The following is a 24,018-nucleotide window of genomic DNA, read 5'->3' on the forward strand; positions in this document are numbered from 1 at the left end:
CCCGCGCGGGGGCAGGGATCCGAGGACGTGGGCCATCGCTGCTGCCCCCCCAGCCACATCAGCAGGGAGCTGGACGGGAAGCCGAGCAGCCGGGACTCGAACTGGCGCTCTGACGGAGGCCGGCGTCACGGGTGCTGGCTTACTCTGCACGGCGCCACCCCCAGAGTCCTGGCTCTACCTCGCTGTGGCTTTGCACGTCACGGCAAGCGTCACACGCGTCCCCAGTGGTGGAATCGGGCCACAGGCGTTCACCAACACTGACTGTGCCGACAGCTGCTGTCCTGCACCAGGGGCTTCTGGGAGTCGGCCACCGCGTTCCCTGTACAGGAGCTCGGGCCTCCGTGGCCACGCTGGGACTTGGAGATCTGTTTTTCCAGATTAAAAACCTCCGAAGTTTAAGCTCACACACAGAGACCTCAGGATCGGGGCCTTTCTCCATCGCCCCGCACACCACGCAGAGCGTTCCCGGCTGACCAGAAAGATTTATTATCAGAGCCTGGCAGGGTGTCCGCATGGCTCCCAGGCGTGCGAGCAACGCCAGGGCCCAGTTCTCAAGTCCCCTGGGGAGAGAGGAGGGGAAAACCCAGCCCCCAAGCCAGACCCTCGTTGCACACCAGCCAGTGCTCGGTCGCCCCCACCCCGGGGCTGCCCTGGGCCCGGGCCTTGAAGATGCGCAGCCTGTGGGTCCTGTGAGGGTCCTTGGGCTTCAGGAGGCAGGGCCAGGCGAGGGCGCCCCCACCAGCGGCACGGCCAGGACACGGACCTCCCGCAGATGCAGGCCGGGGCGCCTGCTCGGAGGAGTGAGCCAGTGGGACCTCGCTCTTGGAAGCTGCGAGGGGAGAGACACAAGATGTAACGCGGGTCCTTTCTTGGCAGTCAGATCCACCGACGGTGCTCCCGAGCGAACGGGTCTCTTTGTGAACTGCGCTCAGCCCCAGGGCCCTCCGCAGAGAGCCGTGGAGCGGCGGCGTCCCAGGAAAACACAGGAGCCACTCCGCTCACGCAGCGGAAACTTTCCAAGTAGCTGCGTTAAAAAAAGGGAACAAGTAAAATTCATTCTACAAAGTCCCGTCGCTTCTCGGCCTTTGGCTAAGATCAAGTGCAGTATCTGTGCTGTTCTTATCAGTCTAATAAGTTCTGTGTAACCAGAGGATGCCCCAAACATTGTCACCTCAACGTGCGATCAAGTTTGAATACTTGCTAATAATAATACTTGATAATAGACAATAAGACTATTTCTATATTGGTTTTTTCCTCCTCCCAAGCCTTGGAAACCCAGCGTGTGTTTTCCCTGACGGCACACCTCAATTCAGACAGGCCTCACGCTGGGCAGGGCCGGGCAGGGGTGCACCCCCGACCCCACACTCGTGTGCTGGTCACTCGCTCAGCTGCGAAATGGAATTGGAGGCCGGCGCCGTGGCTTAACAGGCTAATCCTCCGCCTTGCGGCGCCAGCACACCAGGTTCTAGTCCGGGTTGGGGCGCCGGATTCTGTCCCGGTTGCCCCTCTTCCAGGCCAGCTCTCTGCTGTGGCCCGGGAAGGCAGTGGAGGATGGCCCAAGTGCTTGGGCCCTGCACCCCATGGGAGACCAGGAGAAGCACCTGGCTCCTGCCATCAGATCAGCGCGATGCGCCGGCCGCAGCGGCCATTGGAGGGTGAACCAACGGCAAAAAGGAAGACCTTCCTCTCTGTCTCTCTCTCTCACTGTCCACTCTGCCTGTCAAAAAATAAATTTAAAAAAAAGAAAAGAAAAAAAGAAATGGAATTGGAAATACCGCAAAGGATGGGGAGCGGCACGTGTGCTGTGTTGAACGGACCCATCCCCAAAGACCCTGACCAGCGAAGGGGCTGGAGGGCTAAAACAGCGAGCAGGGGCCGCAGGTCCAGAGTGCACCTGCTGGAAGTCCTGGCCCCAGGCCAGCCCAGGGTGACTGGTGTCCTCATGGGAAGGGGCTGTTTAGACACGGAGACAGAACCACCTGGAGAGAAGACAGCCCCCCCCCCCCAAGCCACGGAGGTGCCACCGCAGCCAGCGCCTCGGCCTCAGACCGGACTCCAGGACGATCCTTCCTGTTGTGGGAGCCCCCTCCACCCCCCGACTCTGAGAAGACCACCACAGCGGGGCCGGCTGGGGCGTCGGAAGGCCACGGTGTGCCCAGGCGAGACACGTGGCCCCTGGGCTGCACAGAGGGCCCCTGTGGACGTGGGGAGGGGGAAGGGGTGACGTGGAGGGCACAGGAGCTCAGTGCGCGCCCTGACCGCCCCTTGGAGGGCCAGCGTGCCTGGGAAAGGCCTCAGAAGCACAGGCAGTGGCGGGGGTGTGCATGCCCTACCACGGCCCTGCTGGAGGGGACCGAGGCCCGAGGCCAGCCGGAGCCCACCGCAGCCGCCTGTGCGCGTGCGTGCGTGGCCTCTGCGGCTCTGCTCCGGGACCTGCCCCCCCCCCCCGAGGAGCTGCAGTGGGCAGCCACGCCTGGCACCGGCACCTCACCTCTAGGCCAGCGGGAGCAGCTCGGCCGCTGCGGTCACTGGTAGAGGCTCTCGATCTGCTGCTTGTACTTCTGAGTTATGAAATGTCTCTTAATTTTGGTCGTCGGACCTGACAGGAGAGGAGAGATCGGTTAGGTCGTGCAGAGGGAAGAGAAAGCCCACACTCCCCAGGCACAAGCAGGTGACCGGGTCCCGGGGGGGGGGGGGGCCGGCTCTGCACACGAGGAGAGGCCCACCCCCCGGGGCTGTGGCGAGGAGTGCAGCCGCGTACCCAGTGGGGGAGGTCCTCTGGCCCCACTTCACAGTGAGCAAACAGGCTTGAGGAGGGCCGGGTCCTGTGAGGTCCAGACTCAAAGGTGGGGGTTCTCTGCTCTACCACCCAAGGCTTCCACAGCCTCTGGGTCACCCCCAGCTCTGGACTCTGCTCCAGAGGTCTCGAAGAACCCCATGAGGACAGCGTCTTTGACTCAGACAAAACGATGGAGGGTCCAAGGGGCAGGTCTTCCCCACGCGGAGGGGATGGGAGCGGCCCCAGGCCCTTCAGCGCCACCCGCTTGTCCTGGTTCCCCTTCCCAAAGTGCAGCCGGGCGGAGGCAGGGAGCCCCGGAGAGAGAGGCCAGGGCCCGCCCCTGTCTGGAGGGAGCCCTCCCCGGGCAGCCACAGACTCCAAGGACAGCTTTGGACGGCCACTGGTGCAGGCACAGCCAGCCTGGTGTGGCTTGGGTGCGGTTCGTCCCCCAGAGTGTCACGTGTTGGAGGCTCAGGCCCCAGGGTGGCCGGGCAGGACCCAGAGGGAAGGTCGTGGGGTCCCTGGGAGCACCGCCCTGGGCTTCTGGAGAGTCCTCGCGAGGTCGGGGCCGACCCCGAGTCTCTGGCCGCCTGCTTCAAGATGGAGTCCCTCCCTGCACCTGCACCCGCACCCCGGCTGCTCTGGGGCCCTCGCCACGCTCGGGTATAACCGAGCAGACCAGTACTTAGGCTGAACATGGGCGCAATGGCAAGCCCCACGAGACAGGTCAGGGGTACTGAGGACCACCTGAGCCAGGGTGGTTAGGGCAGGGCTGCTGTGAGGAGGCGGCCCGGACCGCAGCAGGAGCCGTCAGCATCCTGACCCCGGTCCCTGGCTGGTCCCACAGACCCTCCCCGGAAAGGGGACCTCTCTGCAGAGCCCTTGGGAACCCGGACGCTAGCGAAGGACCAGTCCCCAGCGTCAAGGCCGCCGGCCCCCCGGCCTGCTCACCCAGCTCCCCGCCTTGGATGGAGAAGTCCTTCTCCAGGATCATCCACTTCCGGATCCTCTGGGCGTTGGAGATGGCTTCCTGGTTCACGGCGTCCATGCCCTGCTGGATGGCCGTGTGGACCAGCGGGTCCCGCAGCCGCACGATCTCCGTGACGGTGCTGGCCTGGCTGCCCAGGGCTCGGCAGAAGTTGATGACCTCTGGGCTCAGCTTGTCCAGGGGCTCCCCGCTCATCCAGTCGGTCTCACACTGCCCCAGGACGCCCGTGTCACCACACGTGCCCCCGGCCCCGCCTCGCCTCCCCCCTGCCCCCCGCCCCCCGGAAGACCGAGGGGCGCTGGGGCGGCCCGGCCGGCCGGGGTGTCACCTTCAGGGTCAGCAGCATGCTCAGGAACTTGGCCCTGTCCCCCACCAGGACGGCGTGGCTGACGATGGGGATCTTCTGCTTTACCAGGGCCTCGATGGGCACCGGGCACACGTTCTCCCCGTCCGCAGTGATGAGGATTTCTGGAACACAGGCCGACTTGGCACCCGCCCCCTCAGGACAGACAAGACCAAGCGCTGCCGGGAAGCCCCGGAGGCACAGGAGCTCCTGCCCCTCCTCCCGCCCCCCCCCTCTAGTCTCAGCCGCTTCCCGCGCCCTGGCCTGGGCTCCTCCAACGTGAGCCCTTCTGTGGCCCTGCCCTGTCTCCCGCAGGTCTGGCTCCAGCCTGGGTGTAGCCCTTCTGTGGCCCTGCCCTGTCTCCCGCAGGGTCTGGCTCCAGCCTGGGTGTAGCCCTTCTGTGGCCCTGCCCTGTCTCCCGCAGGGTCTGGCTCCAGCCTGGGTGTCGGGGTGGGGGGAAGTGAACAGCTGACTCAAAGAAGGAACCTCCCCGCGGCAACAGCGCCACCTCCTGTCCATCACCTGCCCTTTGTCCCCCCACCGAGACCCCTCCCCCCACCTTGACCTAGGATCTTGCACGGAGAGCTTGACCTTGGTCCTTAACAAAGTTTATCGGAAAATGGAATTAAAATGTTAAGTTTCTTTTGTTCTCTCTCAATTGCTCTGCCTTTGAAATAAATCAAGTAAATCTTCATGTATTTATTTTTTAAAAAAGATATAATTAATTTGAAAGCCAGAAATAGAGAGAAGGGGAGAGAGAGAGGTCTTCCAGCTGCTGGGTCACTCCCCAAATGGCTGCGATGGCCAGAGCTGCGCTAGACTGAGCCAGGAGCCAGGAGCTCCATCCGGGTCTCCCACACAGGTGCAGGGGCCCAAGCACTCGGGCCATCTTCTACTGCCTTTCCCAGGCCACAGCAGAGAGCTGGATGGGAAGTGGAGCAGCCGGGACTCGAACCAGTGCCCATGTGGGATGCCGGCGCTGTAGGCAGAGGCTCTTTTATTTTATTATTATTTTTTTTTATATCCACTCATAGAAAGGATCTTCAGAAACATGGGCTACACAGACTGTGGATTTCAAAATCCTTTTGCAACAGAATAAGTGTACTGGTGGACATCTAGCTTAGCAGTAAAGGCGCCCACATCCCACGTCGAGGGCCTGGGTTCGAGTCCTGGCTCCGGCTCTGGCTCCTGACTCCAGCTTCCTGCGGAGGCCGACCCTGGGAGGCAACAGGGAGGGCTCAGGTATTTGGGTTCCTGCCGCCCACAGGGGAGACCCGGATGGAGCTCTCGGCTCCTGGCCTCTTGGTTGTTGCAAGTGTTTGGGATGGGAACCCCAAGCGGGAGCTCTGTCTGTCTCTCTGCCTCTCAAATAAACACATATATAAAATAAATGAACTTATCTCTTAATTCCATTTTTGGAAGTAGCCGTGTAGCAGCAGTAATGGTCAGTATGGCAGAGCAGGCCCCCATGGTGCGGCCTGGCCGCCGACTCCTCGCTGGGGTGACAAGGGGGCCTCGGGGAAGCACCTCCCTCTCTCTGACGGACATGTGTCTGGGGTGAGGTGGGTCCCAAGGAGGAACACGTGACCAGGTCAGACCAAGTCAGCATCTCACTCTGAAAGGGCTCTTAAGGGAACCCGATGAATGTTGAGCCTCACACTGCTGGGGAGCTAGCACAGACTTACTCCTGGGGGTGGGAAGTGGACTCCAACTTGTGGAAAGCCTTTGTAAGGATGGCACCAGCACAGAGGAACACTCGGGAAGGGAAGGAGAGAGATGTTCCCTGGATGTCGTGTTGGCACCCGGATCCAGCCATGCCTGACGCTGGCAGTGTCGCGTTGAGCCAACCGTCTGCCTTCGCACTCTGTCCCTTGTCTCAGGAATGAAGCTGACACAGCCCCTCCACTGAACAGTCGCTGCCTGGGAGTTCACGCGTCCTCCTTGGCTCTTCCCCGGCCGCAGATGAGCGACAGCAACAGAGACGCTGTCCTGCCGACCCAGAGGGCTGTGCACGGGAAAGCTGGCCGGTCCCTGCTCTGTCATTCATTTAGCCCCAGGCTAATCCTCGCTACTCTGGAAGTCACCTCCACGTGCAGACGGCCCGGTCCCAGATCCGTCCTAGGCGTGGTGCACGGTGTGTGTGTAGGGACCGACAGGCGACGCCGAGCCCAGGGACAGAGCCGGCTGCGCGGGGAGGGGCCCTGCGGAGCCCCGTCCCTCGGTACCTTTGATGCGGCCGGTGATGTAGAGGAAGCCCTGGTTGTCCACGCGGCCCAGGTCCCCGGAGTGCAGCCAGCCCTCCTCGTCGATGACCTCCGCGGTGGCGCTCTCCATGTCCAGGTAGCCCATGAAGACGTGGCGGCCCCACAGGCACACTTCCCCGATCCCGCTGTTGTTCTGCTGGGACACCATGTTCTTGCAGCCGCTCAGGACCTTCCCGCAGCTGCTGGGCACAGGGAAGGCGCTCAGGGCGCTGCCTGTACCGCGGCCCAGCCCCCCCACCCCCGCCATGGGGCGCAGCGGGCGGATGCAGGCGGTGTCCTCGTGGGCACCAGTTCGAGTCCTGGCTGCTCCACTTCCAATCCAGCTCCCTGCTGTGGCCTGGGAAAGCAGTGGAGGATGGCCCAAGTGCCTGGGCCCCTGCACCTGCGTGGGAGACCAGGATGGAGCTCCTGGCTCCTGGCTTCAGCCTGGCCCAGCCCTGGCCATTGTGGCTGTCTGAGGAGTGGCCCAGTGGATGGAAGATCTCCCTCTCTGTAACTCTTTCAAATAAAATAATAATAACAACAACAATATTAAATCTTCTTAAAAATTCATGAGCAAATGGGATTAAAAGACATCGGGTAAAAAAGCCTTGAAATGCATGCACGGTGGTTTTTTGCACACTTTGCATTTTCCTTGAACTTTTTGAAGATCCCTTCATTTGCACGGATTTCAAATTTTGGGGCCAAAAATGAACGTATCTTTTGACCCTATTTTTTCCACAGACTTTTAAAGATTTATCTGATTTATTTGAAAGGCAGAGTTATAGAGAAAGAGGGAGGGGCAGACAGAGACACAGAGAGATCTGCCATCCGCTGGTTCACTCCCCAAATGGCCGCCAGGACTGAAGCCGGGAGCCAGGAGCCAGAGCTGCTTCTGCGTCTCCCATGCGGGTGCAGGGTCCGAGCGCTGGGGCAGCCGGGCTCGAGCAAGTGCCCGCATGGGATGCCGGTGCTGCAGGCGGTGGCTCTACATGCCGTGCCACAGCGCCGGACCCTCCACAAGCTTTCCGAAGCGCCCTCATGTTTGGGAGGAGTAAAATGTGCTCAACGGAAGCCCCCCGCCTGCTAGCACCGACACGGGGCCACGCGCGAGGACGGAACACCCGCCCCACGTGGGACGGCTCCTTGGAGACCACAGGCCTCTCCCAGCAGGCACAGCTGCGCCCACAGCCCGCGAGGGCAGTCTTAGGGCACTGCTGACATCTCATGCCCACAGCTTTAGGAGTAAGTGTGGAGATTCCCCCAGAGAAGCCTGGGACCTACAAATGACTTCCTTAGGACTTTCATGTCAGAGACATTCTAGAAATGTCCCAAACATAGAGTCTGTAGAAGACAGAAATTCAACCATACAAATTTCTGTACAGCAAAACAAGCAAAAAACCATAATTATGAACAAAAATACCAGAGACAAACCAGGAAGTGAAATATTTGTAACTCACATGAAATACAAAGGCTGATTTTCTTCCTATGTAAAAAGCACCAACAAATCAATAACAATTGATCATCCAGTTTTTCAAGTGGGCAGATAATATGGGCAGATAATTTAGAGGGGAAAAGTTACAAATGGATTTAAATGTAGGAGAAGATTTGTTTTCGCTCTCAGAGTAAAAGGAATGTAATTGAAAGTTGGGACGCCATCTGTCACCACTTGGTTTAGCAAAATATATCATGTATATGTAGAGCATTCTCTTTAGCATTGTTTGTAGGGATAACCGCTGGGGAACTTTAAGCCCAAACATCTACCAATAAAGGGGACGCAATTTAGTAAAAACTGTGGTATGTCCATTCAGTGGAATACTACGCAGCTATTAAAAAGGAGGCGGGTGCTTACGTTCACAAGCTCAGAACCCCTCACTAGCCAAGTCCACCTGCTTCCTGAGCTCAGAAGGCCTAAGTCCAGAGTGCGTGGGAGTTGGTGTTCCGGTCTGGTCACTTGGATCACCCCAGGTGATCTGGTTCCCAGGCTCCCAGCAAGCCCGGGGGGCTGAGAGGAGAGTCAGGTCTGTTACAAGGAAGATGCTTCCGTGTGGGACCACAGAATAAGGACACTTCAGGAAGTCCGTGGGCAACAGTTAGAGGTTCAGTCCATCATGGTGCGGGAAAAATGGGAGTCCAGGCAAATGCAGGGTCTTTGGAAAGTTCTCGGAAAATGTGTACTACGAAAAATGCTGTGTGCACATTCTTGCATAAACATTGTGTGTGTGTGTTTGTTGTTTGAAAAGCAGAGAACGAGACAAAGACAGAGGGGGATCTTCCATCTGCTGGTTCACTACCCAGAAGCCCGTAACAGCCAGGGCTGGGTCCTCCTGAAGCCAGGAGCCCAGAACTCAAGCCGGGTTCCCCAGGTGGGTGGCAGGGACCCAGCTACGGGAGCCATGGCCTCTGCTTTCCCGGGAGTGGATCAGCAGGCAGGCGGAGTCAGAGGTGGAGCTGGGCACCACGGCGGGGGTGCAGCCACCCCACCAGTGTCCAGCGCCTGCCCCCAGTCTGCCTTCTAATCCCGCTTCTCCGTGCGCTCCGGGGAGCCTTGTGCAGTCTGGCGGCTGCTGACACCAGCCGCACTTGGAGGAGTGTGTGGCGGTTGTTTGCCGTGGGGACATTTGTTGTGGTTTGAACCGGGTCTCCCCCACCCCACAGTAGCTCGGAACAGGACCTTATTTGGAAACAGGATGGGGTTCGGTGGGATGGGGGTTCGGTGGGAGTCAGGCTGGCCTCGAACCCAGCGCGACCCATGTCCTTGTAGAACGCGGGAGACCTGCCCGTGGGTGCACACGCAGGGCGACACCGTGTGAAGACGCAGGCGGGGGTCAGAGCGATGCTTCCACAGACACCGAGCCCAGGGGTCACCAGCCACTTGCGAAGCTGGGGAGAGGCCTGGGCTGCAGCCTCACCCTGGGGAGAACCAGCCCGCCCGACACCTCGGCCCCACATCCGAGAGCCGGCAGGTTTGTGCGTCTTCGCGAGGCAGCTCGTACGAGCGAGCGGGAGGAGCGTTTCCCTGCGTCTTTTGGGGACCGGTTGCCTGTGTTCCTTTTTGAAGAAACTTCAAGGGCAGAGGCGGGCGGTGGGCAGCCCCGCACCTGGTCTGAGTCCTGGCAGCTCTGCTTCCAGTCCCCCTTCCCGCTAACGTGCACCCTGGGAGGCGGCAGGTGCCGGCCGCCCATGTGGGGACCCCAGGTGGAGCGCCTGGCTCCCGGCTTTGGCTTCGGCCAGCCCTGCCTATGGCAGGCATTTGGGGAGCGAGCCAGCGTATAGGATGGATCTCTCTCTCTCTCTCTCTCTCTCTCTCATTCTCTCTCTCTCTCCTCCTCCCTCCCCCCTCTCACTCCCCCCTTCTCTCTCTCTCTCTCTCTCTCTCTCTCTCGTTCTCTTTCTCTCTCTCTCTCCTCCTCCCTCCCCCCTCCCTCCCCCCTTCTCTCTCTCTCTCTCCCCCTTCTCTCTCTCCCTTCTCTCTCTCTCTCCCTCTCTCTCTCGTTCTCTTTCTCTCTCTCTCTCCTCCTCCCTCCCCCCACTCCCCCCTTCTCTCTCTCTCTCTCTCTCCCTTCTCTCTCTCTCTCTCTCTCTCTCTCTCGTTTTCTTTCTCTCTCTCTCTCCTTCCCCCTCCTTCCCCCCTCACTCCCCCCTTCTCTCCCTCCCTCTCTCTCTCTCTCGTTCTCTTCGTTCTCTTTCTCTCTCTCTCTCCTCCTCCCTCCCCCCTTACTCCCCCTTCTCTCTCTCTCTCTCTCCTTCTCTCTCTCTCTCTCTCCCTTCTCTCTCTCTCTCTCTCCCTTCTCTCTCTCTCTCTCTCTCTCGTTCTCTTTCTCTCTCTCTCTCCTTCCCCCTCCTTCCCCCCTCACTCCCCCCTTCTCTCCCTCCCTCTCTCTCTCTCGTTCTCTTCATTCTCTTTCTCTCTCTCTCTCCTCCTCCCTCCCCCCTCACTCCCCCCTTCTCTCCCCCCCCCCCTCAGATAGATAAATCTTAAAATCATACTGAAGATAGAGGCCAGCATGTGTACCTTTCTTCCCCGGACAGCACAGTGTCTCTAATCTCTAGGAATGACTGTTCGGTTTTGAAGTTTAGTGGGCCTTTGGGTTTGCACGGGAAACACCCAGGAAGGGGGCGAGAGGTGCAGAGGGGAGACCCCCGCAAGGTGAAGGCAAGGGCAGGGGAGGGCTTTGCCTGATCCGGAAGGTTCCCCGCGCGTTGGCATCCTTGGCCAGAACACGCGTGACTGGAGACAGCCTGGTCTGGGACAGCAGCCAGGCCGGCAAGGTGAGGGGGGCCGGGGGAGGTGGGGAGGGGTCGGGGGAGGCCCAGCCGGGGTCTGTGGGCAGCTTGGCTCTCAGGCCAGGGGTCCCGCTCGCCTCCGATGCGTGGTTGTGGTATGTGAGCTCGGGAGAAGGCCGCGGAGGGGTTAGGGAGGGGCCTGCGGTAGTGGCCCCTGGAGGTACACGCAGAGGTGCACTGACACCCAGGGGGCGGCCAGGGAACGTCCTGGCGGCCGGCCCCCCACACCCCAGCTCTGACCAAGCAGGGCTCCCCCGGCCTGGGGAGACCCGGGCTGGGCGGCGGGGAGCGTGGAACCTTCTAGAAGCCTTGTCTTGGCACAGGGGCCCAGCCGTCTGCCCGCGCTGCCCCCCGCGCCGCGCCAAGGCTGGGTTGCTCCTGGGGGGCCCGTACCTGAGGAGCCGGTAGTTGTGCTGGGAGGACACAGTGTGCGGCCCCGCGCTCTCGCTCAGGCCGTACATCTCGCCGATGGGGATGTCCAGGCTGAGGAAGAACTCGGAGGTCTCGGGGGCCAGCGCCGCGGCCCCGCTAATGAAGTAGCGGCAGCGGTCCAGGCCCAGGGAGTTCCGCACCTTGCTGAACACCAGGGCCTTGGCCATGCGGTAGCTCAGCATGTTGTCGTGCTTTCTGGGGGGTTGGCGAGAGAGAGGGGCGTCGGGGGCCGGGCGGGCTCTCCTCCCCGCGCCCCCGCCCGGGCCGCACCTACCCCATCATCTTGCGCGTGTTGACCCTCAGGCCGACGTTCTTGGCCCACGAAAACACCTTCTTCTTGAGGCCCGAGGACTTGCTGACGCTCTGCGCGATCGTCTCCTGCATCTTCTCCCAGATGCGGGGCACCCCCAGGAACGCCGTGGGCCTCACCTCCTGCAGCGTGCTGACCAGGGAGCCCTGCGCAGCCCCGACGGGACACGCGTCACTGGGCGCCGCGCAGCCCGCCCTCCGCGGCTGGCGGGGGCATCAGCCTGGTGGCCGGCCGGGGGCTGCTCAGCCGCGCGCCCCCAGGGACTGGGCGGAGCGCGGTGAGGCTTTTTGGGAAGGGGGTGTGATGGGTCACGTGGCTGTCGGCCATTTGAAGAAGCCCCTGGCTCTGGCTGCGGCCCAGCCCAGCACTGGCCGTTGAGACCATTTGGGGAGTGACCCAGCGGATGGAAGACTCTCTCTCTCTCTCTCTCTCTCTTTCTCTCTCTCTCTCTCTCTCCCTCTCTCCCTCTCTCCCTCTCTCTCTCTCTCTCTCTCTCCCTCTCTCACTGTAACTCTGACCACAAAGAAAACAGAAAGGCCACGGAGCCAGCAGAAAGGGTTCACGACGCGTGCATTTCACGAAGGATGCGCAGCCAGAATATATACAAAGAGCCCCAAAAACTCAGCACTAAGATGAGCTCAACAACCGAATCCGGACACAGGCCGAAGATCTGAGGACACGTTCCCTCAGAGAGCTGCCAGGCGCCCGGCTCGCTGCCCGCCTGCCGGAGACACCCTGCACCCCTGAGGGACGCCTCTCAGCCCCTCCCAGCGGAGGCTCAGATCCAGTCGGCCACAGCAGGTGCAAGGGGGCGTGGGAGAAACAGCGCCCCCACCCGCGTGAGCCGCGCCGCCTCCTCAAACGTCGAGACGCCGCTGTCCCCATTCAGTAGACACCTGGGAAATGCTGGCGGGTTTGGGGTGCTGAGAAATGTGGGGAGGGAGAGACGTCTCGGGCCCTGCAGGTGACGGGTGAGCCCTGTGGATCCGATCAGAGCGGACGGTGTTTACTGGGTACTCAGTGTCTCGGCGTGGAGGGTGGGGGCCCGGAGAGTGGCCGGACGTAGAACAGTGTGGAGAACCTTCTGAAAGACGGGCGAAGGCCCTGAGCGTTAACCTGCGCGCGGAGGAGTGTGGGAAGCAGAATCGCGGCCCCCACCCCGAAGATGCTCACAGCCTGACCCTGGGCCCTGTGACGTCGGCGTCTCGTGGGTCATCCTGCACGATGTGGGTGGCCAACGCCAGGACAGAGTCTGTGTAGGAGGGAGGCGGGAGGGGCAGAGCCGGGGCGTGGGTGATGGAAGACAGAGAGGAGGGCGGGAGGGCGGGAGGGCGGGAAGTACACTGCGCTCCGGGCACACTCCCACCATCTGACGAGGCGTGGGGACCTAGCACGAGCGGAGCCGCTGAGGGGAAATCCCGGAGCGCTCCCTGGCTCTGAAGGTCTGTGCGGTCCAGACAGAGGAGGAACAAAAGCTTCGGCTCCTGTGACCGCCTGGGTGAAGGGCTAATAATGCCAATAAGAGCCAGAGACCCCAGGAAATGGAAAGCCCCACCCGGGAGTGGGGACGGCTCGTAGACGGTGCTGCTGATGTTGCATTCGGATCCCCAGGCCCGTGGTCCCTGTTCTCCCGAGACGCGTCCTCGCTCAGAGATGCCCGGGGAAGCCACACTCCCTTTCAGGTGTGCGGTCTGCAGCCAGTGACCGCCTGAGGAGAGCTCCGGGCTGCCGTCCGTGCCCCGGAGCTTCCAGTGGGATCCGTCCGGGGGTGAGAGGCAGCTGAACGCCCTGGGCTTCGCTGTCCTGCCCGGCGCTCCGTGCGTCCGTACGGTTTTTACCCATACTCCACACTCAATAAAGCACAAACCCTACCCCCCCATCTCAGGTCCTGCTTCTAGAAGGCCCAACCCAGGACAGTCTGCAACAACAGCCGGTCCAGCCAGGGCAGAAGGATGCAGGAAATAAGAAATAAGTAAGTAGCCGTGGGTATTTGACCATTTGGAGAACACCAGTGAGCACTGGCAGGGGGAGCAGCCGGACTGGTAGGCAAAACCTCCCCCAGTGGGGGAAAAAAAAGGCAACTACCAATTCCGTGAAAAACCTAAAGTTGTACGAGACAGGAAATGTAATCCTACGGGAAACTGCTTGGCTCGGTGAACTAAGAGTGGTTCCCCTTGCGTGGATGGCGTGGAGGCCATGAGGTGGAGGGAGGAGGCCAGCGCCTCACCTGCCCCAGCTAAAGGAACAGCTAATGTTTTAATAGTCAAAACACATCCGTCAAGAAAGGATGATGTCACACATGCAAACCACTGGAGATCCAGGAAGATGAGTCCCCGAGGCTGGCGGTCGGGGCACCACTGTTTGCACAACAGGCTGGAAACCTCTCAAACCCTTGGGGCCAGGTGTGCTTTGGGGTGTAGACGCCTCCGGCCTCGGCACGCCTGTTGCATCTTTGCCACAGTCCTCCAGCAGCTCTGGGAGAGTGCTGGGGTCCGTCATGCTGATACCGTGCAGTAAGACAGGCACGTTCCCACCAACGGGATATGATGAGGACCCTCACCGGTGACCTGCCAGTCTGGATCACACCTGACTGCCAAGAACTCTGGCTTTTGGAGCCTTTTGGATTTGGGAATCCTGAATTAAGGGGAGAAAAGAAAAAAAAAGATCCACATCCACACACACGTACATGTTACTACTAATACCATTCAGTTGTTCCGTGCGCAACCCATACAACCGTACATAGATGCCCTGACTTGGGTAAGGGTAAAAGTGGAAAGATTGTGGTCAGCTGTTTCCAGTGCTGTTACAAGGATAAAGGGGGGGGGGGGGGAGGACTCCCTAGACCCGAGATTTCGCTTGGCATCTGTCCAGCGGAGGAGCCCTTCTCCCACCTCCCAGGCCACTCTGAAGGATGCCTACCTTGAGCGCATCTGACTGAGCAAAGTAGGTGAGGCCTCCGATCTTGATGGGCAGCCAGATGTCCATCATCTGCGCTGCGATGTGGCTGAGGGGGAGGTAGCTGACCACTACCTCCTGCCTGCCCAGGGTGCTTGTCAGGCCCAGGTCCCTGGCCAAAGTCCCGGCTAGCCAGGTGATCTAGAACACAGGAGATGGCCGGGAAGCGGAGGCCAGCTCACTGACCCGAGCAGCTGGTCATGGTGCACCTGCTGGGCCGAGGGGGGTCCTCACAGGTAGAAACGCTCCGCCTTTCAGCTGGCCCGGGCGGAAGCCAGGAGCCGGGACAATATCCTGGCCTCCCGCATGCATGGCAGGGGCCAAGTGCTTGAGCCTCCCCAGCCGCCTTCCCAGGCCATTCGCAGGGGGCGGGATCAGAAGTGGAGGAACCAGGACTCGAACAAGTGGCCCCCGAAGAGGGGGCTCAGTCATTTAAAACACGGGGCTCCCGCCCTGCAGCTAATGTGTTCCTTGCTGCGTGACCTTGGCCTGGCTTCCGAGTCCTCATCTGGAAAGCAGCGCCCCTAAAGTGCATGGAGCGCGCAACTCGCAAACTCGCAAGTTTCCCTGACGCCAGCCGGAGGCGCCGTCCAGTGCAGGCAGCTGCAGGTGCTGGCCGTGCACTCTGACAGCTGGGGGCCCAGGTCCCCACCGGTGGAGCCGTCCCTGCCATCAGGACGTGACTGTCCCCCCCCAGCCCCCCCAAATGTGTCCAACCGCCCTGCCCGTTCCTCGCCAGGCCAGTCCCACCCACTTCCTGTGGTTTCCCACGCTTCTCTAAGTGAAGCCGTGAAGCAGGCGTCCGCCTCGCTCGTTCCTAACGGTGACCTCAGCTCCTGTCGGTGTCGGTCCGGCCTGCACGTGGACGAGCACGGCCGGCCCTCCGCGTCCGCGGGTCCTGCATCCACGGAGCCGGCCGACCGTAGGCTGCAAACATTCGCAGGAAGAAATGGCACCTGGGCTGGACGTGTCCGGACTTCTCTCTCTCTCTCTCTCGTCATTATTAAGCGTTGCTGACGCGAAAACCCAAACTCTGAATCCCCCCGAGCGCTGACACGGACGCCCCCGAGTGGAAATTCCACGCCTGACCCCGTGGAACAGGCACAGCCACAAGGCAGGTGCATGAAAGACATCGTATGGGCCGGCGCCGCGGCTCACTAGGCTAATCCTCCGCCTTGCGGCGCCGGCACACCGGGTTCTAGTCCCGGTCGGGGCACCGATCCTGTCCCGGTTGCTCCTCTTCCAGGCCAGCTCTCTGCTGTGGCCAGGGAGTGCAGTGGAGGATGGCCCAAGTGCTTGGGCCCTGCACCCCATGGGAGACCAGGAGAAGCACCTGGCTCCTGGCTTCGGATCAGCGCGGTGCGCCGGCCGCGGCGGCCATTGGAGGGTGAACCAACGGCAAAAGGAAGACCTTTCTCTCTGTCTCTCTCTCACTGTCCACTCTGCCTGTCAAAAATAAATAAATAAATAAATAAAAAAGAAAGACATTGTATGAGCGAGAGGGGCGTGAATTTCACGCTTAGACGTGGCAGCTCTCCCAAGACAGCTCATGACACAGATGCGAATCTACTGAGATCTGGGGGGGGGGGGGGTGGGTGGGAATCGAAACTGAAGCCCACTCTGGTCCCCCGCACTTTGGACAAGGGACAGTGAAGCCACACAACTACACAGCAGTGACGTCGCGTTAGGCAGGGCGAGGAGTCGAGGGAGGGGTCAGTCTACGGGCAGATGTGACGGCTTCTGTGTGAACACCGTTTCCTGTGGGGGTACCTGGGGTCTCCGGGGAGGCCTGGGCCCCAGCCCCTGCGGGACGACTGTATGCACTCCCTCCTGACCAACCGCGTTCCCTCGTCCATCGGAACGTCCACACTTCTGCGTTGCCCCGAAACACAGAACGGTGCTGCTCCACGTGCGCCCCTCACCATTCGGGCGTTTCCAGGCTCTCCACACACACTAATGCCTTCAATCTTCAAAACAATTCATGGGGCCGGCGCTGTGGTGCGGCGAGTAAAGCCACCACCTGCAGCGCCAGCATCCCATACGGGTGCCGGTTCGAGTCCCGGCTGCTCCACTTCCCATCCAGCTCTCTGCTGTGGCCTGGGAAAGCAGTGGAGGATGGCCCAAGTGCTTGGACCCCTGCACCTGTGTGGGAGACCCGGAAGAAGCTCCTGGCTCCTGGCTTCGGATCAGTGCAGCTCCGGCCGTTGTGGCCATTTGGGGAGCGAAATAGCAGATAGGAGCTCCCCCCCCCCCCCACCCCGGCTCTCGGTAACTCTGCCTCTCAAGTAAATAAATAAAGCAAATCGCCAAGCGCAACAGGCTTGCATCACTCCCACACTACAGGTGAGGAAACAGGCTTAGCAGCCAGCGTCAGATGTCTTGGCCGAGATCACCGAGCGAGGCCTTGAACTCAGCTCTGCCCCCTAGGCCCTGGCTCTGCAGCCCTGCGCTCTCCAGCCCCCAAGGCTGGTGGCGCCCTGCACCCCAGCCCGCAGGTAGGCCCTGGCTCTGCAGCCCTGCGCTCTCCAGCCCCCAAGGCTGGTGGCGCCCTGCACCCCAGCCCGCAGGTAGGCCCTGGCTCTGCAGCCCTGCGCTCTCCAGCCCCCAAGGCTGGTGGCGCCCTCTCTCCAGCCCCCAAGGCTGGTGGCGCCCTGCACCCCAGCCCGCAGGTAGGCCCTGGCTCTGCAGCCCTGCGCTCTCCAGCCCCCAAGGCTGCTGGCGCCCTGCACCCCGGCCCGCAGGTAGGCCCTGGCTCTGCAGCCCTGCGCTCTCCAGCCCCCAAGGCTGCTGGCGCCCTGCACCCCGGCCCGCAGGTAGGCCCTGGCTCTGCAGCCCTGCGCTCTCCAGCCCCCAAGGCTGCTGGCGCCCTGCACCCCGGCCCGCAGGTAGGCCCTGGCTCTGCAGCCCTGCGCTCTCCAGCCCCCAAGGCTGCTGGCGCCCTGCACCCCGGCCCGCAGGTAGGCCCTGGCTCTGCAGCCCTGCGCTCTCCAGCCCCCAAGGCTGCTGGCGCCCTGCACCCCGGCCCGCAGGGTGCGGGGCTTCGGCTTACGTTGTCGTGGCTGAGCATGACTCCCTTGGGGCTGCCCGTGGTCCCTGAGGTGTAGATGATGACGGCGCACTGGTTGGCCCGCTGGCTCTCGATGAGCCGGTCCAGCTGCATGTCGGGAACGCTGTCGCCAAGTTGCATGAAGTCATCCCACTGTGGGCGGCAGACAGCAGCGGATGGCCAGGCAGCCGGGGGAGGCTCCTTTTCCCACTCACACCACGTCCCATCAGCTCTCCCCTGGGAGAGGCTTAGGCTGTGCAAGAGCTGGGACCCGGAGGTGTCTGCTTCCTGCCCCACCACTTCCTGGAAGTGCCCCCACGGGACAGGGCACTCCCACTGCCCTGCCCCAGCTCCCGCCTTTGTAAGACACCCAGCCCCACCTCGCGCCGTTCTGTGTGGCCGCAGAATTCACACAGGGGGCCCTGGGCACCTTCAGGGGCACCAAGACCCACGGGCGCTAAGGCCCTCTGTACGGCCGTGCAGTGCTCGTGTCGCGCCCACACACACCCGGAGGACCACGGAGCACATCTGACATTCCGCAGGTGATGTGTAACCCGCCGCTGTGTGACCGGGAACCGGTCATCCCCCCGAACGCCGAACGCTGGGGCTCTGTGGGTTCCCTGTGATTCATCTGCTGCCTTTGCACGTTCCACCGCCCACCCCAACTTCTTTGTGTTTATTTAAGACAGACACATCCTCAGACAGACAGCGTCCATCCACCACCCCACCCTCTACTGTGCGCACAGACCAGTTCCTCTGAGAAACCCCGCCCACTCCATTTACATGTCCCCACCCTCTCCTGCACTCACGCCCACTTTACATGGCCCCACCCTCTCCTGCACTCACCCCCTTCCTCTGAGAATCCCCACCCACTTCATTTACATGGACCCACCCACTCCTGTGCCCAGGCCCCATTCCTGAGAATCCCCGCCCATTGTATTTACGTGGCCCCACCTTCTCCTGCGCTCACACCCACTTACTTTACATGGCTCCACCCACTCCTGTGCCCAGGCCCCGTTCCTGAGAGTCCCCTCCCACTTCATTTACATGTCCCCACCCACTTCTGCACTCACCCCCTTCCTCTGAGAATCCCTGCCCACTTCATTTACATGGCCCCACCCACTCCTGTGCTCACCCCCTTCCTCTGAGAATCCCTGCCCACTTCATTTACATGTCCCCACCCACTTCTGCACTCACCCCCTTCCTCTGAGAATCCCCACCCACCGCCCACTTCATTTACATGGCCCCACCCACTCCTGTGCTCACACCCGTTCCTCTGAGAGTCCCCTCCCACTTCCCTTGCTAGGCCCCACCCACTTCCTCTGTCTCCGAAAGGCCACGCCCCCACACACTCACAGAATACAGGTTGGTATTTCTCTCTCTCATGGGCAGCTTGTACTGGACGATGGCTTTTAGGGTTTCCATTCTGGCTTCTGGGATCTGCAAGAAAGGTCTGGGTGGGCCTCTTGTCACCCACCCAGGCCTGGGGAGCCGGAGGCCGGCCAGAGGGTCCTCAGCCTTCTCCCTGGCGCGGCCCCCAGGCCGTCCTGGGCGGCTGGGCTCACTGTGGGCGGCTTGCAGAGTCCACAGCAGGTGCACGGAGGTGCAGATGTGGCTGGGTGAGGGACGGTGGCACAGGGGCCTGAACAAGCCCCTGCCTGGGGCCACAGGAGGAGCGTTGTCCAGAGGGAAGGGGGTGTTTAAGGAATGCGGGAGTCCCAGCATGGGGCAGGCCCCAGGATGGAGCCAGCACTTGGCCGCACCAGCCACGTGGGGACCCTGTGGGAGCGCCTGGCTCCTGGCTCCCGCCTGACCCAGCCCCGGCTGTCTCTCTCTCTCTCTCTCTCTCTTGCTCTTCCAAATAAATAAATCTTTTAAAAAATGAAAAGAAGTCAGAGAGGAGCCAGCTTTCACCATGTACAAAGAAACCTCACCCTAAAGTTTTACCACAGAGCAAAAGAAAATTGTGAGCCAGGTTGAGATTAAAAACATCAGCGGGGCTGGCACTGTGGCACAGTAGGCTCGGCCTCTGCCTGCAGCACCGGCACCCCATATGGGCTCCGGTTCCTGTCCCGGCTGCCCCTCTTCTGATCCAGCTCTCTGCTGTGGCCTGGGAAAGCAGTGGGAGATGGCCCAAGTGCTTGGGCCCCTGCACCTGCGTGGGAGACCTGGACGGAGCTCCTGGCTTCAGATCGGTGCAGCTCCGGCCATTGTGGCCATCTGGGGAGTGAACCAGTGGATGGAAGATTCTCTCTCTCTCTCTGTCTCTCTGGCTCTAGCCCTCTCTGTAACTCTTTCAGATAAATAAAATAAATCTCAAAAATAAAATCACACACCCAGAGACTAAAGAAAGCACCGACTGGGGCAGTGAGGAGGCAGACCCCACAGCAAAGGCGCGAGGCAGGGAGCCAGAGACCAGCGCGGCAAGACTGGGGCCGGGAGCAGCGGGGCTCAGGAAAGACACAGAAGAGAAAAACAGGAGCGTTTCAGAGGGCAGGTGGGGCCAAGGGGCGCGGGTCAGCAATTCTAGAAGAAAAGCAGCGCGTATGGAGAGCCTATAAAACATCACGGAGCCGTGGCTTCTGAATGGAGGCTGAGCAGCAAACGGAGTTCATAGAAAACGGAAGCTGAAAATCCCCCTCCACCCTGTGCGCCCCACAAGCGGCTTCCCCGGGGCTACCATGGGCCCACTCTGTCAGCAGCGTCACGCGGGAGCCAGGAGACACCTGGCTGGAGCCCCGCGGTCCCCCGGGGCGGCCTGGCTGCCAGTGTCGGGTTGGGCTTTACCGAAAGGATTTTCCGTAACTGTTGGTCATTTTCAACCAGCAGGATGTTCACCTTGGCGTCGGCGATGACGTACTGACAAGCCTCGGCGGAGTTGGTGGCATAAATACCAACACAGAGGCCCCTGGGGAGAGAAGACACGCGCAGGTGTGCGCCCCCACAACGCACGCCTCAGATGAGGGTGGCCGGGGAGCCCAGAGGAGAGGAGACGGTCCCAGGCAAATTCTGAGATTGCAGTCCCCTGCCCCACAACTTAGCAGTGACGAAACCCGCAATGATGAGACTGGCATGATGACAGTCGCCCTGGGGACACTGACAGCACCCCGTTTTACAGAAGAGGAAAGCAAGGCCCAGGCCAGCAGCGGTGCCGGCTCAGGGTCCCACAGCAAGGGAGGCTTGGCCCTGAGGCTCCACCCAGCCACCACTCAGCTGCAGGAGGCGTCCCCGGGGGCTCTTCACTGGCATTTCCCCGGGGCCAGTGGCGAGTGCTGCTCGGTGACTTTTGCCTTCTTATTTCTGAGTCTGAGACCCCCACCCCCCGCAGCCCAGTGTCTCTGGGACGGCGGTGCCTGCTGCTCAGCCCGCCTTACCCTGCTAGGATGGCGCCAAGGGCGGCCACGGACCACTGCGCAGAGTTGAATCCCAGGATGCCGACGCCGTGGAAGCGCTCCAAGCCCAGCTGCACGGGAAGCAGAGGCAGGGGCGCGCCGTCACGTCTGGGCCCCCACCCTCGGCAGGGGCTGCTTCCCTAAGCCGGTCCCTTGTGGGGGTATCTGGCCCCCCACCCCTCGGCCGGGGCTGCTTCCCTAAGCCGGTCCCTTGTGGGGGTATCTGGCCCCCCACCCCTCGGCCGGGGCTGCTTCCCCCTCGGCCGGCCCATTGTGGGGGTGTCTGGGCCCCCACCCTTGTCCGGGGCTGCTTCCCCCTCGGCCGGCCCATTGTGGGGGTGTCTGGCCCCCCACCCCTCATCCCGGGCTGCCAGGCAGGGCTGGGCCAGGCTGCAGCCGGGAGCTCCATCCGGGTCTCCCTTGTGGGCAGCAGGGACCCAAGTCCTTGGGCCATCACTGCCCTCTCTCAGCGGTCCCTGGGACGCACCCCGGGCGCGTCGAGGTCACTCTGAGTGACCAGTAGGACACGAGACAGCAGTGATGCCCAGTGCCTTGGTCCCTGCCACCTGCATGGGAGACCCGGATGAGTTCCCAGCTCCTGCCTTTGGCCCAGCCCTGGCCGCTGTGGGCATTTGGGGAGGGAGCCGGCGGGTTGCAGGTGTCAATCTTTCTCCGTCTCCCTCCATCTCCATCTCTGCCTTTCAAATACACAAACAAGACACTGAGATAAGAGCTGGGGAACTGGGTGGCTGAGGGCCAGGGGTCCCACCGAACACTTCCCCGGTCGCCTTGGTGCGTCTTGCTCCCTGGCCCCAGACGGGGTGCGAGGGGCTGGAGCAGCGTTGGCCGTACCTTGAGGAGGGCCCTGGCGGCCCGGCGGCAGGCCTCGTAGTACTGGTTAAAATTCAGGATCTCCCACTTTCTGCTGTTCTTGGACGCCAGCGCCGGGTAAGCGCCGAATCGGTTGACTGAGTTGCGAAAGAATTCGGGGATGGTCATGGGGGTCTCGTGGCCCGGCCCGTGCTTTGAGAGTCGCAGGAGGACCTCTCCGTTTCGCTGGACGGTCCACAGGCTGGGAGAGACTGCAGGCAGGCACCGGGGGCGTTGGAAGTAGAGCCGGGACTGGAACCCAGGGCTGCGGGCATCCCCCCACGGTGGCTTCACCCCTGCCCCAAAGTGGTGGTTTTCTTTCTGCCTTGAGAAAGGGCAGCTTGGAGAAGGTGGCTGCCCGCGGCCACGGGAGGCCCCCTCGGCCCAGCACGGCCGTCACAGGGTTCACGTGTAAGGAACGCGCACCGCTGTGGCCACACTGTGTGCACGCGGAGCAGCAAGGGCCGGACACTGCGCAAAGGAGGCCCCGCCCTACACTGTCCATCACCCGCCTGGGAGGAGTGGTCAGGGGGCCCCCAGAGGACCAGGCGCCTTGGCCAAGGCCTGAGGCTTGGGCCAAGGGTGGCGCAGTCGCCAGCCTCCCCGGCCCAGCATACCTGGCGCTTTGCTTGCGTCTGTGGCATGGTCCGCGGGCTCTTCCTCTTGAGTCGCTGGGGGCTCGGGCTTCCCGGGCTCCACGGGACTGCTTTTCATATTACTGCGAGGCAAAAAGCAGGCGCCTGAGCAGGGCCGGCAGAGGGGCCAGCCTCCATCCACTGCTCATGTCTGCCAAGAACCCTGGGTGCATTAGTCATGCCTGCCCCGGGCTGAGCAGGAGAGGAGAGGGGTGGTGTGCCAGAGGGTAGGGAGCAGGATGGGAAGTGGAGCAGCCGCTTGAAGCAGTGCTCACCTGGGACGTCACCTGCTGTGCCTGACAGCAGCTCCCGGCCCTGAGCTGTAGATCATCTCTAGGTGACTCCTAACGCTTGCTAGCAATTACCTGTTGTTCAGTACACGTGCAACTTTCTGCTTTTTTAATTTAAAGATTCATTTTATTGATTTGAAAGAGAGACAGAGAGAGACCTTCCATCCACTGACTCGCTCCCCAGAGGGCGGCCAGCCCTCCAGGCGCTGCACGGAGCGCCTGTGGCTGCGGGATTTGCCTCGGGCTGCCCTCCCGTGGATTGCGAACCACAGACAAGAGCTCAGGACCCGCACAACCTCGCCCCCGGGCTGCGCGTTGCGGGCGCGGCCTCCAGGTGGCGCTGTCCGCCCAGGAGCTCTCCGGACTCCCTGAGGGTGCGGGGTGGCCTCCTCCTGCCCCTGCCGAGGGACCCCCACCCCGGGGCCTGGCCAGCGCCAGAGCCACACAATCGTCTTTGTGAAGTTAGCCTGGCGAGCCCCGAGGGTGCGTCATTCCGGAGCCGCAGGCAAGTGGCCGAAGTCGGAGTGTGGGCTAGACGCAGAATTGCCGCAGGAGGCCCTGAATCGGAGCGCCTGGGTCTGGGTCCAGCTCCCTGCTCGCGCGCATTGCACCCTGGGAGGCAGCAGCAGGTGCGGGCTCTGGTGCGGGGGCCCCTGCCATCCACGTGGGAGACCCGCATGGGATTCTGGGCTCCTGGGTTGGGCCTGGCACAGCCCTGGCTGTTGTGGCCATTTGGGCAGTGGACCAACGGACGGAAGATGTGTGTGTGTGTGTGTGTGTCTGTTGCTCTGCCTTCCAAGCAGATGGAAATAAACTCTTTATAAAGTAGGAAATAGCAGCTAACACGGCTATCGCTCCCGGCTCCAGCCCACTGAAAAGCGAGGAGAAGCGAGTTCAGCAAGGGGACTCGGGTCTCCGTAGCTTCCCGCCACCCCCAGGCCCCACCCCCAGGCCCCGGCACCTGCCCTTCTTCATGAGGTAGGGTTTGGGCGGCCACGGTCAGGCATCCGGAGTTGTGACATCTGCCCCTCCCACGGAGACAGCGGACGGGCAGCCCCTCCCCTCCCCGGCCCTCGTCACCCTCCAGGGCTGGCCGGGACGCTGGTGGTGGAGGGAGGGCAGGAAGGTGGGCAGTTCCCCCCTCTCCAATAGGTCTTCTACCCCATTCAACCTTCCAGAACCTTCTGGAACCTTTTGTGACATCACTGGATAGCCCTGCCTCCCGCCCTCCCCGCAGGAGGGAACTGCTTCCAGGGCAGAGGTTATCGTCCGCTTCTCACTCATCGTTCGTTCATCCACGCGTGCACTTGTGCCTGGGTCTGGAAGGTTCTAGGGAGGCAGCCCCTAATGCTGGGGATGTTCCTGGAGACAGCGGGGACCTGTGCCAACTGCGGAGAGCCGGCGAGGCGTGCTCGGGGGTTGAGTCTCGCCGCTGGGCTGGTGGGAAG

At 61.8% G+C, this 24,018-nt stretch overlaps 1 protein-coding gene and 1 pseudogene across 1 annotated transcript; one reads left to right on the forward strand and one right to left on the reverse strand.

Annotated features, from left to right (window-relative positions):
• Positions 1-480: 480 nt before the first annotated feature.
• LOC133749540 (long-chain-fatty-acid--CoA ligase ACSBG2-like) lies at positions 481-21,789 on the reverse strand. The gene is made up of 13 exons (XM_062178736.1): positions 21,628-21,789; positions 20,758-20,846; positions 20,171-20,291; positions 18,740-18,823; positions 17,387-17,536; positions 14,302-14,478; positions 11,347-11,528; positions 11,034-11,267; positions 6,336-6,553; positions 4,096-4,235; positions 3,731-3,977; positions 2,492-2,599; positions 481-829 (listed from the first exon to the last, which is right to left on the reverse strand). The coding sequence occupies exons 1-12, from the start codon at positions 21,772-21,774 to the stop codon at positions 2,526-2,528; spliced, it is 1,863 nt and encodes a 620-aa protein (XP_062034720.1). The 5' UTR covers positions 21,775-21,789; the 3' UTR covers positions 481-829; positions 2,492-2,525.
• On the forward strand, positions 1,071-1,280 carry LOC133750151 (U2 spliceosomal RNA; annotated as a pseudogene).
• Positions 21,790-24,018: the final 2,229 nt, after the last annotated feature.

This window comes from Lepus europaeus, chromosome 20 (assembly GCF_033115175.1).
Source record: "Lepus europaeus isolate LE1 chromosome 20, mLepTim1.pri, whole genome shotgun sequence".
NCBI lineage: Eukaryota > Metazoa > Chordata > Mammalia > Lagomorpha > Leporidae > Lepus > Lepus europaeus.

Excerpts from the sequence above, each read along its gene's own strand:
- LOC133749540 (XM_062178736.1), bottom strand. The coding sequence starts at position 21,774 with ATGACCATCCCCGAATTCTTTCGCAACTCAGTCAACCGATTCGGCGCT. Across the intron at positions 20,847-21,627 it reads CCGCCAGGGCCCTCCTCAAG|CTGGGCTTGGAGCGCTTCCA; the intron begins GTACGGCCAACG and ends CTTCCCGTGCAG. Across the intron at positions 20,292-20,757 it reads CTTGGCGCCATCCTAGCAGG|GGGCCTCTGTGTTGGTATTT; the intron begins GTAAGGCGGGCT and ends TTCTCTCCCCAG.